Here is a 13,207-nt window from a genome sequence, read left to right on the forward strand (position 1 = left end):
ATATACCTCTACATCTTATGAGATGGTATAGTCATAAATTTGCTTACTACTACAGAATACTGGCCTATTATAGTTCTCAATTGTCTACTTCCTAGTAAAATAAAGCTTACTAATGGTTAAAATGTATAATCAATATATAAAAAAATATGACTACAACTGCAGGTTGGAAGAAACGTAGGATATGTTTTTATATGAAAAGTACACGAAGAATGAAGAATATGTTTCTGTTAAGATAAAAGAGTAATGTTGTCCTAAAGTAGAATGTGAAGGAAGGAAGGAATAGAACAAAGTATGAATGGATATTGAAAGTTGTAGAGCATTTGTGGAAAAGGAATTTTATGTTGTGAGGTCAAAGCTGATTAAGATTAAATGGATTTATACATATTTTTGAAATGAATTTTAGTTTTTTAGTTTTATTTTTTTTAAAGATTTTATTTTATTTTTCTCAAGTAATCTCTACACCCAATGTGGGCTCAAACTCATACCCCTAAGATCAAGAGTCGCACACTCCACTGACTGAGCCAGCCAGGCGCCCCTTGAAATGAACTTTAACGTCAATAGTGCACTGATAGAAAACCAGAGTTTGGTTTTCATTCTGTTAAAATGACAAAGTTTCTTGGGTCACTGGTCTGCTCTTAATAAAAGACTGCAAAATATTTTTCTTTACCTTTTGAGTAATCTGCCTAGGAAACATACATTGTGTGTCTTATCAAAGTAACTTCCTGTGCTTCATGTTGTCTTTATCATGTCCTTCATTGCTTCAGAGAAGAGTCTTCTCCCTATTTGGAGCTAAGGTCCTTTATTTTTCATGTTACCGCTTATATTTGCCTTTGAAACATTTTACCATCACATTGTTAAGTGGATAACTAAGTATTGTTTCACAATGACCTATGATCCTAAAATATTTAAAGCATTCGATATTTCAGACAACTTCCCAAAATCAAATTCTAAATAAAGTCTTCCTGACCTAAAACTAAGTTTGAATTTTCTGAGGGTCCCTGGAGAACCTCAAAGGATTTGTTCTCTCACCTTCTAAAAGGAGAGATGTTAAAACTAATTAGGTTTATTCGATGAAATTATATTACATGGGAAGCATTGTCAAAGAAGAGATACTTAACTTTCTGGAGGTTATATTTGTATGGGTAGAATGCTATTATTTCAGAAATCTTATAAAGTTCCCAGAAATTTGTCAATGCTCTATCTATAATAGGTTCTTGCATATTGTGATCAGCCTAGTTATTATTTCAAAATGTGCTGTGTTACAGAAACAACCACATTTCCTTGTCAACTGTAGTATTTTTACAATGATCTTTCATCAGGTCTTTAACCGTGGTCACTTTAAGTCTTCTGCTATCCACAGAGAGTTGTTGCTTTACGCTGATGCTTTCCTACAAGCTCTTGCAACCAGCTACATGGCAGACTACTGTAGTTAACAAAAAGGGCCTGTCTCAGAGACCCTCAAAAAAAGATTGTACCAGGTACTCCTGAGGTATAGCCTTCTGATGGCATTGCTTACATAACCCTGAGACTAAAATGATAAATGAAGTTAGGATTTTCAAAACTCTAAAGAAAAAGTCTTGATTTTGGCTCAGGTCGTGTTCCCAGGGTCACGGGATCGAGCCCTGTGTTGGGCTCCATACTGATGGTGCAGCCTGCTTAAGATTCTCTCTCTCTGTCTCTCTCCCCACCTGTGCTTTCTCTCTTTAAAATAAAAATACATACATACATACATACATACATACATAATAAAAACAAAACCAAAAAAGCGTATGGGTTTATGACTTAATGATCCAGGAAGTTTTAGTCTTGTTTTTAAAAAAATATTTAGGGGCTCAGTTGATTGAGCACAGATTCTTGATATTGGCTTAGGTCATGATCTCATGGTTCATGGGTTAGAACCCTGCAGTGAGCTCTGTGCTGGCAGCAAGCCTGCTTGGGATTCTCTGTGTCCCTTTCTGTCTGCTCCTTCCCTGCTTGTGTGTGTGCTCTCTCTCAAAAATAAATAAATAAATAAATAAATAAATAAATAAATAAATAAACAAACAAACAAACATTTAAAAAATATTTATGTATTTATTTAAGTTTTTACTTAAATTCCAGTTAGCTAACATAACGTGTCATATTAGTTTCAGGTATACAATTTAGTGATTCAGCACTTAAATACAACACCCAATGCTCATCTCCTTAATCCCTGTCTCCTACTTAACCCATCCCCTCACCCACCTTCCCTCTGGTAACCATCAGTTTGTTCTCTATAGTTAGAAGTGTGTTTCTTGGTTTGTCTTCCTCTTTTTTCCCCATATAATCATTTGTTTCATTTATTAAAAAAAAATCTTAACGTTTATTTATTTCTAAGAGAGTGCACATAACTGCCCCCCCTCCCACCACACACACACACACACACACACGTGCGAGCGGTGGAGGGGCAGAGAAAGATTGGGACAGAGGATCCCAAGTGGGCTCTGCTCTTACAGCAGAGAGTCCAATGCAGGGTTCAGACTCATGAACCATGAGATCATGACCTGAGCTGAAGTCAGATGCTTAACTGACTGAGCCACCCAGGCACTTCTCATTTGTTTTGTTTCTTAAATGCAAACTGGTACAGCCACTCTGGAAAACAGGATGGAGATTCCTCAAAAAGTTAAAAATAGAACCACCTTATGACCCAGCAACTGCACACTACAAGGTATTAACCCAAAGAATACAAAAATACTAATTCGAAGGGAGACATGCGTCCTGATGTTTATAGCAGCATTGTCTACAAGAGCCAAATTATGGAAACAGCCCGAGTGTCCACTACTGATGAATGGGTAGATAAGTGGTATATACATATACACAATGGGATATTTCTCAGCCATAAAAAAAGAATGAAATCTTGCCATATGCAACAACATGGATGGAACTAGAGAGTATAATGCATAGCAAAATAAGTCCATCAGAGAAAGACACTATTATTTTCATGGCACTGTATCTATTTGCTAGGCTCAGGAAGATAGTCAATAGAATAGAACATAGTTTAAAACATTGGTTTTATGACCAAAGCTTTGATAGGAATGTCATATTTGAAAATGATGCATAAAATCAGACAGAATGGACAATTTTAAGGAGGTAAGGTTGACTTTATGGAGCCAAAGCTTACAAAGCCCTCTAGGAAAAAACTGGGCTGGCACCTGGCTTATAGGGTTCCCAGCCTTACAGGTGAGTAAAGTAGGTCATTTCCCAATAGGCCCAGGAAATTTAGGATGTTTTGGGAAACCTTGAGAAAAGAGGAATTCACCCAAGTCCATAGGTAGTGCAGGTGATGTCTGACAGTGAATTCTTCACTTGAATTCCTAGCATTAAGAGGCTTTTTAAAGTCCAATCTGAGATTCCTCATAAAAGGTTCCATAAAGGAAACTTAATCTGTATGGCTGACTACCATTCTCATTTCACTCATGTTAATAATTAGGCCAACTTTAATGAAACTAAAATTATTTTGCAAAGAAAACTATTCTCACTTTGATAACCTTTTTTTTTTAAGTTTTTAAATTTATTTGGGGGGGGGGAGGGGCAGAGAAAGAGGGAGAGAGAGAATCCCAAGCAGTCTCTGAGCTGCCAGCACAGAGCCCAATGCGGGGGTTGAACTCACAAACTGTGAGATCATGACCTGAGCTGAAATCAAGAGTCGGAGCCTTAAGTGACTGAGCCACCTAGGCACCCCACTGATAACATTTGATTAAAAAGGGGGGTGACTGTAGAGAGAAATTTCATGACAGTGGAAAAGTATGTCACACTCAGAATCTATTTCTGCTCATTGTCTCTGAGGTTATTATCTTCCCGAAAACCGAACTGGATCCTTCCTGCCATCTTACACATTTTGTCAGCCCTTAGCAAATTCTTTTTTTTTTTTTTTTTTTTTTTTAGCCCTTAGCAAATTCTTAATCCTCCTAGTTTCCTTCAATATTTGCCTACAACTCTCCAAATTTCTGTTTCCCATTTTTCTCCTTCTCTCCTGACTTGGCATCACTGAGAACTAAAACCTGACTGCCCAGGTCCTTATTGGGACTCAGCTTGTCTTGTGGTTGCCCTTTCCTCCAGGATCTGAAAAAGCCCTGTAAGCTGATGCCAGACAACTTGATATAAACATCAAAGAACCTGTCACTACAAATCACGTGTGGGCAACCATTGCTGCCACTTGGGCTACCCAGAAAATCCACCAGAACTCCTGTGTCTTCCATGCTCTGCTCTGGGAAGTAGCCATGACTGTGACATTGATGTCTATGCCACCACTACTGGCATTCAAACTATAAACTAAGATATTTATCAGATTGTCACTGCCATCCTCATACCATCATGTAAAGATGCTTAAGAGTTTAGAGTCTTAAGCGACTGCCCACCCTCTGGACTCAGAAACTGGCTTTATAGTCAGCTCCCACCATTAATCTTTGTTTTTCTTTTTGTTTCCATAGAGATGCTCCTCATTAAATGCCTGACTGCTCATGTCATCCAGTAAATATCTTCTCCTACCAAGTAGCAACAGATGGTTCAGCTAGATCTTAATAAACAAAGGGAGATCGAATGAGAAATGGACTTCCATTGTTCCGAGAAAGAAGAATGTCTCTTGCTGTCTCTTTCATACTGTTTGTTGCAGCCAACACTAGAAAATAGGGCCTGTCTCTTAGTGTCTGAGCCCCACTCTAATTAAGCCCCAGTTAGCAACCCAGGTTGGTTTCACATGGACCAACCCCCACTACCTTCCCATTTTTGTAATTTTCATTTCCCAGACTCTACTGAGACAACACTCACCCCCCTCCCTACTCCCTCATTCTCCCTTTAATTTAATTTTTTTTTTTTTTCAACGTTTATTTATTTTTGGGACAGAGAGAGACAGAGAATGAACGGGGGAGGAGCAGAGAGAGAGGGAGACACAGAATCGGAAACAGGCTCCAGGCTCTGAGCCATCAGCCCAGAGCCTGATGCGGGGCTCAAACTCACGGACCGCGAGATGGTGACCTGGCTGAAGTCGGACGCTTAACCGACTGCGCCACCCAGGCGCCCCTCTCCCTTTAATTTAAAATGCTCAGTCATCTCTGTACAAATTGGAGTTCCGTTCACACCGCACTCTTTTCCCTATGGCGATAGTCATTACTGATTAAAACCTATCCATACAACTTTAACTAGTATATGGCTTTATCTTTGACAGTATGCAAGTATCTCTTTGAGTCAATTCTTCAGGGGTATATTCAGAAGTGGAATTGCTGGGGGTGCCTGGGTGGCTCAGTCAGTTAAGCCTCTGACTCTTGATTTCGGCTCAGGTCATGATCTCACAGTTGGTGAGTCTGACCCCCGCGTCGGGCTCTGCACAGAGCCTTCTTTGGATTTCTGTCTCTCCCTCTCTCTCCTCCCACTCCAACAAATAAATAAACTTAAAAAAAAAAAAAAAAAAAAAAAAAAAAAAGAAGTGGAATTGCTGGATTGTATGGTAATTCTATTTTTAACTTTTTGAGGAAATACCGTACTGTTTTCCACGGTGGCTGCACTGTATTAGATCCCCTTCACTAGTGCACAAGGGTTTCAATGTCTCTAGACCCTCACCAATACTTGTCATTTTCTGGGTTTTCTAATAGCCATCCTAATGAGTATGAGGTAGTATCTCACTGTGGTTTTGATTTCCATTTGCCTAATCATTAGTGATGCTGCACATCTTCCCACGTGCTTATTGGCCATTTGTATATGTTCTGTGCATGTTCCATTTCTTAAGCTGAGCGGTAGGGACATGGGTGTTTTTGTTTTTTATTCCTTAAATTGTACTTACGTATTGTGTAGTCTTCTTAAAAATTATATTTCATAATCAAAAACATAAAAATCTGCCAACATGTGCTAGGAGATGGTGGAATACATGAACATCTTAGCCAGGGGGCTGGGTTCATGGATTTCAGGCAGATGTATCAGGCTAGGTTCCAGACTCTTCTGCTGTTAATCTAGCTTTCTCTCACATCTTTTTAGAGACCTTCCCTCTGCCTATGCCTCAGAATGGGCTCCTACAGTCCCTGCAAACTGGGCGGCACACTGTATAAGCCTATGCCCTCAGCACTAGCTGGACTGGAATGGGCATCTGGCTCCATCAAATCCCCTCTCTCAGGAATCCAGAGATGGGTCTAGGGGACTCTAATCAGATGGTCAAAGTCTTTGTTCTTATAAGGTAATAGACCAAGGAGGACTAAAGAGTCATCCCGTGGGGGAGGGCATTTTGGAGCACTGCACGCTAATGAGGAAGGTGATGGGGCTGGTTTACAGTGAGGAGGATGGAATGGAATTGCCAGAGGCACTGAGTCCGTGACCACAGCTTTGGTTCCAGACTGCTTTCTGGTCCCCAGGCTTTGCCCCAGAAGAGCTCTTATCACACTGTGTACTATAATCATCACAGGGACTTTCTCTTTGGATTCTGGGAGATAGTCCCAAGTCATTATAATAATCTCTTTTTGATCTGGGCTAGCTTGAGTGGCCTTTTGCTTCCCACAATCAAATGATCTCTCAGGTAAAGGGTAAAAGGCCATTATTTTGTTATTTAAGGGGTGGCATAAGTCTGGGATGGAGAAAAAGACTGTTCTTGCTTCAAAATAGCTAGAAAAAGACCCAATCTCTTCAACCTGGGAACCAGGAGCAATGGTGACCAGGATGAATAGCCCATATTTGTAATTTGGGCACAGCTCTGCCACGGCTTCTCCTCCTAGGCTTTGCAGAAGAAAGGGGTGCGCAGGCTTTGCCAAATGTTGATTGTGCAGCCTTGCCCTCAGGATCTGTCTCTGTTGGCTTCAGCCTACACCCCTCACCTTCACTTCTCCTACTTGCTAAAGGGGAATAGAAGCACTTTCATCTAATCTTTCTCTGGCATATCACTGTTTTTTGGCATACCACTTGGTTCTCTAGCAAGGCTGTGAATCCTTGAAGGGAGAAATGTAGGCTTGCCTATATTTTATAGCTCCTCATGTACCTATGCTAGGATGGATATATAATAGCTACTTATTGAATGGAGAGTTATACCTCAGTGCTTACAATCTATTTTCATATTTAAGAAAGTCAAGAAATGAAGAAAGTACCTTGTTCAAAAGCTTTGCTCACATTGTCACTCAGTTCCTTCTGTTTAGCTGAAAGAGAAAATCAGTATCTTAATTTTTCTTTTTTTTTTTTTTTTTAAAAAAATTTTTTTTTCAACGTTTTTATTTATTTTTGGGACAGAGAGAGACAGAGCATGAACGGGGGAGGGGCAGAGAGAGAGGGAGACACAGAATCGGAAACAGGCTCCAGGCTCTGAGCCATCAGCCCAGAGCCCGACGCGGGGCTCGAACTCACGGACCGCGAGATCGTGACCTGGATGAAGTCGGACGCTTAACCGACTGCGCCACCCAGGCGCCCCAGTATCTTAATTTTTCTATTCAAATAGACTAATGATGTCAGGGTAACACTTTGTAGCTGGTTACAGCACAACACAACACAACACAACAGGGAGCTTAGATTCCAGGGTAAGGCCTCATAAGCTCTGTCTCCACATGTCCCATGAAGACAGCTCCTGTTTGGTGCAGCTGACCCTAGTTACATTATGTTTTTCTACTTACGAAAGGTCTGAGGGGTGGGGCGTCCAGGTGGCTCAGTTGGTTAAACAGCAGATTCTAGCTCAGGTCATGATCTCACAGTTTGTGAGTTCGAGCCCCACATCAGGGTCCTTGCTGTCAGCATGGAGCCCTCTTGGGATCCTCTGTCTCTCTTTCTCTGTCCCTCTCTCTCTCTCAAAAATAAATAAACATAAAAAAAAAAAAAAGGTCTGAAGGGCAATCACTAAGTCTTGTAAAATGGCTATAGAGTCATAAAAATAAATAAATAAAATAAACAGGACAAGGAAATGCTTTGATTATCTCCATCAAGTAGTATGAATCTTCCAGATTTCAAGCAGGAGAAAATTAGCAAGCTAGGATTGCCTAGGGCAGGGCATTACAGTGTTTCAAGCAATCTCTTGCAACTTCTACAGCCGCCCAGGAAAATGAAACATTTAGATTATGTTGTACCATAAGAGAGAAGATGCCAAACGAGGTAGAGAAGCGGCCACCTGATGTTTCTGCTGGGTCTTCATTAGAAAATGAAGAATTTTATGTGTGTTTTCCAGATATAAATAGTATCAATCATTTATATGGTGCCTGCTTTCAAAGAATTTTCAAACGTGTTATATCCGCATTGCAGGCAGTTACAGGTATTGGGAGATGGCCCTATGGTCACATGGTCGGTTGAGTGGAGGAGCTGGGAACAGACCCCAAGTGTCCAGATTCTCATACAGTGGCGGGAAACTGGCAATGTGGTGTTGGCAAAAGAACACTGGCTTAGGAGTCTAGAGGCTCTGAAGTTCTGTCCCAGATCTAACTAGCCCCATGCCCTCGAATACGCACTCACTAACCTTGGGCCTTAGCAGGTGCCTATAGGGAAAGAAACTTAGGAATTAATCTAAACGAAGGTCAGTGACCTGTTCAAAACCAGACATTTACTCTAGGGCTAGAATAACCCCCACCAATGACTGAGCACCTGCTACAGGCCAGACACGTGTTAAGCGTTTTACCTGTTTTATTTAATTTACTTTAATCCTTGTAACAACCAGTACTGATGTTATCTCCATTTTACAGATAAGGAAACTGAGGCTCGGAGGGGTGAAGTCACTTGCTCAAGGTCACACATAAATTCAGTGGCAGTGTTGACAGTGCACCCAAGACTCCCTTACAGTACAGCATCATAGTCCTCTGCCTTCCAAAGCTGTGCAGATGGGGCTTCTAATTGCAAGCACTGAATTCTTCTCCCAACACCACCCAGGTGTAAGGCTGTTGATACACTCCTGGCTGATAGACCTCCCCTCACCAATTGTCATTTTACTGCTTTTAAACAAGTAATTCTTTGATCATGATTCACTCAATATTTACTGAGCCCCTGTTATACACCAATATACCCTGTGAATAATATTCCACGAGCTGAGGATATGAGGGGACCAAAAAGCAGATACAATTTCTGCCTCTGCAGAACTTCCAGTCCAAGGAGGGAGAGAGGTTGAAATTGGTCAAATAATCTCATGTAGAACAGTAAGGTTACAACTGTGATTGGTCCTACAAGGGGGGAGTGTCCACTGTCAAAAGGTATAGATAAAGAGGTTCTCTGAGGATTCTCTGAGGAAGGGATGATTGCCCCCAGATCTGGAGGACGAAGAGTTAACTAGAAGTAGAAGAGGGTTTCAAGCAAAAGAACAGCCTGTGCAAAGGCCCTAGGGTAGAAAGGTGCTTGATACAGATGAAGAACTAGAAATAGCCTGTGTGCCTAAGGTGGAGAGGCAATTGGGAGGAAGAAGAATTGGGAGGTGGAGAGGCAATTGGGAGGAAGGCAATACAGGTCCCTGGAAGCCCATAAGACTTTGATCTTTAACTGGGAAGCCAGTTAAATTTTAAAGTAAGACCAAGGGTAATGTGATTAGACTTGGGTTTCAAAAGATCACACAAGTCACAATGTAGGAATATATTTGATTGAGGGTACAGCTAGACCAGTCTAGAGCTACTGCAGTTGTCCCAGTGAGAATGAATGGTAGCTTGGAACAGGGTGCTGGCAGTGAAAACACAGATTTGGGTCACATTTAGAAGGTTGGCATTTCGAGATTTGGTGATGACTGTCTACGGGGGTAAGGGAGGATAAGTTGTTAAGAATGCCTCCTCAGTGTTTTGGACTTTGCAACTGGATGGTGTCATTTACTTAGGGAACATCAGCAGAGGAGTAGTTTTTTTTTTTTTTTTTTTTTTCAACGTTTATTTATTTTTGGGACAGAGAGAGACAGAGCATGAACGGGGGAGGGGCAGAGAAAGAGGGAGACACAGAATCGGAAACAGGCTCCAGGCTCCGAGCCATCAGCCCAGAGCCTGACGCGGGGCTCGAACTCCCGGACCGCGAGATTGTGACCTGGCTGAAGTCGGACGCTTAACCGACTGCGCCACCCAGGCGCCCCAGAAGTAGTTTTTTAAGGAGGGAGGGGAGAGGCTCATGAACTCCATTTTGGACACAATGAGTTGAAATATATAAACTCCAGGAAGACACGGGCCCGGGCCGTGTGTTTCTTATTCACTGTGTCGTGCACAATGCTTGATACATAGTAGGCATGCCACAAACGTTTGTGAAAGTACATACGTGCATACAATCGGGAGAATTTGGAAACTTTTGTACATGGCATGGTTAATTTTATGTGTCAACTTGGTTGGGCTATGGTCCAGTTGTTTAGTCAAATGCTAGTCTGGATGTTGCCGTGAAGGTATTTTGTAGATGTGATTAACATTTACAGCCAGTTGACTTTAAGATTAGCTTTGATAATGTGGGCATAGAAGTCCTGCCTGAGTTTCCCAGACTGCTGGTCTGCCCTCCATATTTTAGACTTGCTAGCTTTCACAATTATGTAAGCCAATTCCTTAAAATAGGTTTCTCTCTTTCTCTCCCTCTCTCTCTCTCTCTCCATGTATACATATATACTATTGGTTCTGTTTCTCTGGAGACCCCTGACTGATACACTATGCAATAAGATGGAAAGCAAAGCAATGAGATCAGAAGTCAGTTTTTCAGTCTTTGCTCTGCAAGGTGACCTTGGGCATTTCCATGAACTTTTAAGGCCTATTTATTCTTTTTTTTTTTTTTAATGTTTATTTCCTTATTTTTGAGACAGCGAGAGAGAGAGCAAGCGAGCACAAGGGGGGAAGGGGCAGAGAGAGAGGGAGACACAGAATCTGAAGCAGGCTCCAGGCTCTGAGGTGTCAGTGTAGAGCCTGATGCAGGGCTCGAACTCATGAACCATGAGATTATGACCTGAGACCAAGTTGGACGTTCAACCAACTGAGCCACCCAGGCTCTTTTTTTTTTTTTTTTTAAAGTTTTTATTCATTTATTTTACCAGGGGAAGGAGTAGAGAGAGAGGGAGAGAGAGAGAATCCCAAGCAGGTTCCACATTGTCAGTGCACAGAAAGCCCTACTTATTTTTGTCAGAGACAATAATAACATCTAAATGATGTCATGCGGGGCGCCTGGGTGGCTCAATCGGCTGGGCAACCAACTTCACTCAGGTCATGATCTCACAGATTGTGAGTTTGAGCCCCGCATCGGGATCTGTGCTGACAGCTCAGAGCCTGGAGTCTGCTTGGGATTCTGTGTCTCCCTCTCTCTCTGCCCCACCCCCACTCACGTTCTATCTCTCTCCTTCAACAGTAACTAAAAACATTTTTTTTAAATGATGTCATGGGTAGGAAGGAGGATTGCAATCTGCAAAATACTATTACATTCTTGGTTTAAGGCTGCCTTCCGGCAAGCTATGGATGTTGCAAGTCTAAACTTCAGACAAAATTGCTTTCAGTGTAATCAAGAAAAAACATACTCCCTGAATCATTATGATGACCAATATGTAGTTTTCATATTCGTTCTCCACTTAACCTTAGGCATGTACTCACAACAGCAATAAAATGCATTCAGTGGTATTTTATCTTTTACCTCTGACAATAGATTCAATCTCTTTCATAGCAGCTTCACTTTGAGCTTCTGCAAGTTTTTCATTGATTTCCATTATTTCCATGAGGAATTGCTGGTCCATTGCATAATCTGTCCCTTCGGGAATCTCTACTCCATGGAGCTTTAGCTATTGGGACATGAAGCAGAGAAAGTAAGGTTAGTTGAAGAAACTGTGGCCAGAGTCATAAATCCTACTCACCCATCAGAACAGAATATCATGCATAAAAAAACAAAACAAAACGGAACTGTCTTAATAGTGAGAATGTGAAGGTAGGGAATGAGAGTGTGACTACACTGACATAAGAGAGCTGGGACCTCGCCTGGGTGGCGCAGTCGGTTAAGCGTCCGACTTCGGCCAGGTCACGATCTCGCGGTCCGTGAGTTCGAGCCCCGCGTCGGGCTCTGGGCTGATGGCTCAGAGCCTGGAGCCTGTTTCCGATTCTGTGTCTCCCTCTCTCTCTGCCCCTCCCCCGTTCATGCTCTGTCTCTCTCTGTTCCAAAAATAAATAAACGTTGAAAAAAAAAAATTAAAAAAAAAAAAAAAAAAAAAAGAGAGCTGGGACAGGATTCCTCTCTCTCCCTGGGACTCTGTAACCCTGGAGGAGTCATTCCTCCACTCGGGAGACTGAACTAGATATTTGTAAAGATTCTACTAAATCCTAAAATTCTAAGGTGCTAAACTCTTCCCTCCGCTCCTCCCCACCAAAAAACCAAACAAACAAAACCCCAAATTACTCTTCCCTAAATGCCATCACCATCCAATCCTTGAAATTTAGAGAAAATGGTAAAAAAAAAAAAATGCAATCAGGCAAGCAGATTTACAAGTATTCAGAGAAAACTATCTCCATTCAGTGTCTTTGAGGCTAATTATTTTTGGGTCCCTAGATTAACTCAGGTTTCAAGCACTCTTCTGCTGAATACAGGGGAGCAGCTGTGCCACAGCACAATGGATAGCAGGCATAGAAGGGTTGGGAAATCACCTTACAAGGTATAGTCCCCTGCTCAGCGGGGCCAGGAGGGTCTTATAGGCATCATTCACCAGGGTCGCATGCTTCTCTGAGAAGTCTTTTTCAGTCTGTTAGTGGAGATGAAGATAATCTTATTACCATCGGTATAGCCACATTACATTCACAAACTGTTTCATAACATACTGATGGGCCGGCACCTAAGGAAGTCATCAAAGTAGAACTGGTGTGGGATGAGCTGTCTTTATTTTCAACAGATGGGTTCGGGGCGCCTGGGTGGCTCAGTCGGTTAAGCGTCCGACTTCAGCCAGGTCACGATCTCACGGTCCGTGAGTTCGAGCCCCGCGTCAGGCTCTGGGCTGATGGCTCCTGATGGCTCAGAGCCTGGAGCCTGTTTCCGATTCTGTGTCTCCCTCTCTCTCTCTGACCCTCCCCCGTTCATGCTCTGTCTCTCTCTGTCCCAAAAATAAATAAACGTTGAAAAAAAAAATTAAAAACAAACAAACAAACAAACAAAAAAAAACAGATGGGTTCTAACTCTTCTGGGAAGTCAGGTAAAAGCTGTGAGTGCAGGGTAGATCCAGGGCCTGGTACTCTGGGGTCAAGCTGTCCCAGGGTGGAGCTGGCTGTTTAGCTCTGTCTCTGATAATCACATCACTGCAAAGCCACTGCTACCCACCCCACCACGCACTAGTGTTTGG

General features: G+C 42.1%; 1 protein-coding gene across 7 annotated transcripts in view; it reads right to left on the reverse strand.

Annotated features, from left to right (window-relative positions):
- HSCB (HscB mitochondrial iron-sulfur cluster cochaperone) overlaps nt 1–13,207 on the reverse strand; it is a 32,471-nt gene that overhangs the window by 17,118 nt on the left and 2,146 nt on the right. For 4 of the 7 annotated variants that reach the window (XR_006707830.1, XM_045459307.1, XM_045459305.1 and 1 more), the window contains exons 3-5: nt 12,527–12,616; nt 11,524–11,668; nt 7,080–7,127 (exon numbers count right to left, since the gene is read on the reverse strand). Coding sequence is in view for 6 of the 7 variants with exons in the window: in XM_045459307.1 (XP_045315263.1) it covers nt 7,080–7,127; nt 11,524–11,668; nt 12,527–12,616 (283 nt within the window). In the remaining variant the exon portion in view is untranslated. Of the gene's footprint in view, nt 1–7,079; nt 7,128–11,523; nt 11,669–12,521; nt 12,617–13,207 lie in introns of those variants that run through there. The other 3 variants (XM_045459310.1, XM_045459306.1, XM_045459309.1) reach the window with 3 other exon arrangements.

Source organism: Leopardus geoffroyi, chromosome D3, assembly GCF_018350155.1.
Source record: "Leopardus geoffroyi isolate Oge1 chromosome D3, O.geoffroyi_Oge1_pat1.0, whole genome shotgun sequence".
NCBI lineage: Eukaryota > Metazoa > Chordata > Mammalia > Carnivora > Felidae > Leopardus > Leopardus geoffroyi.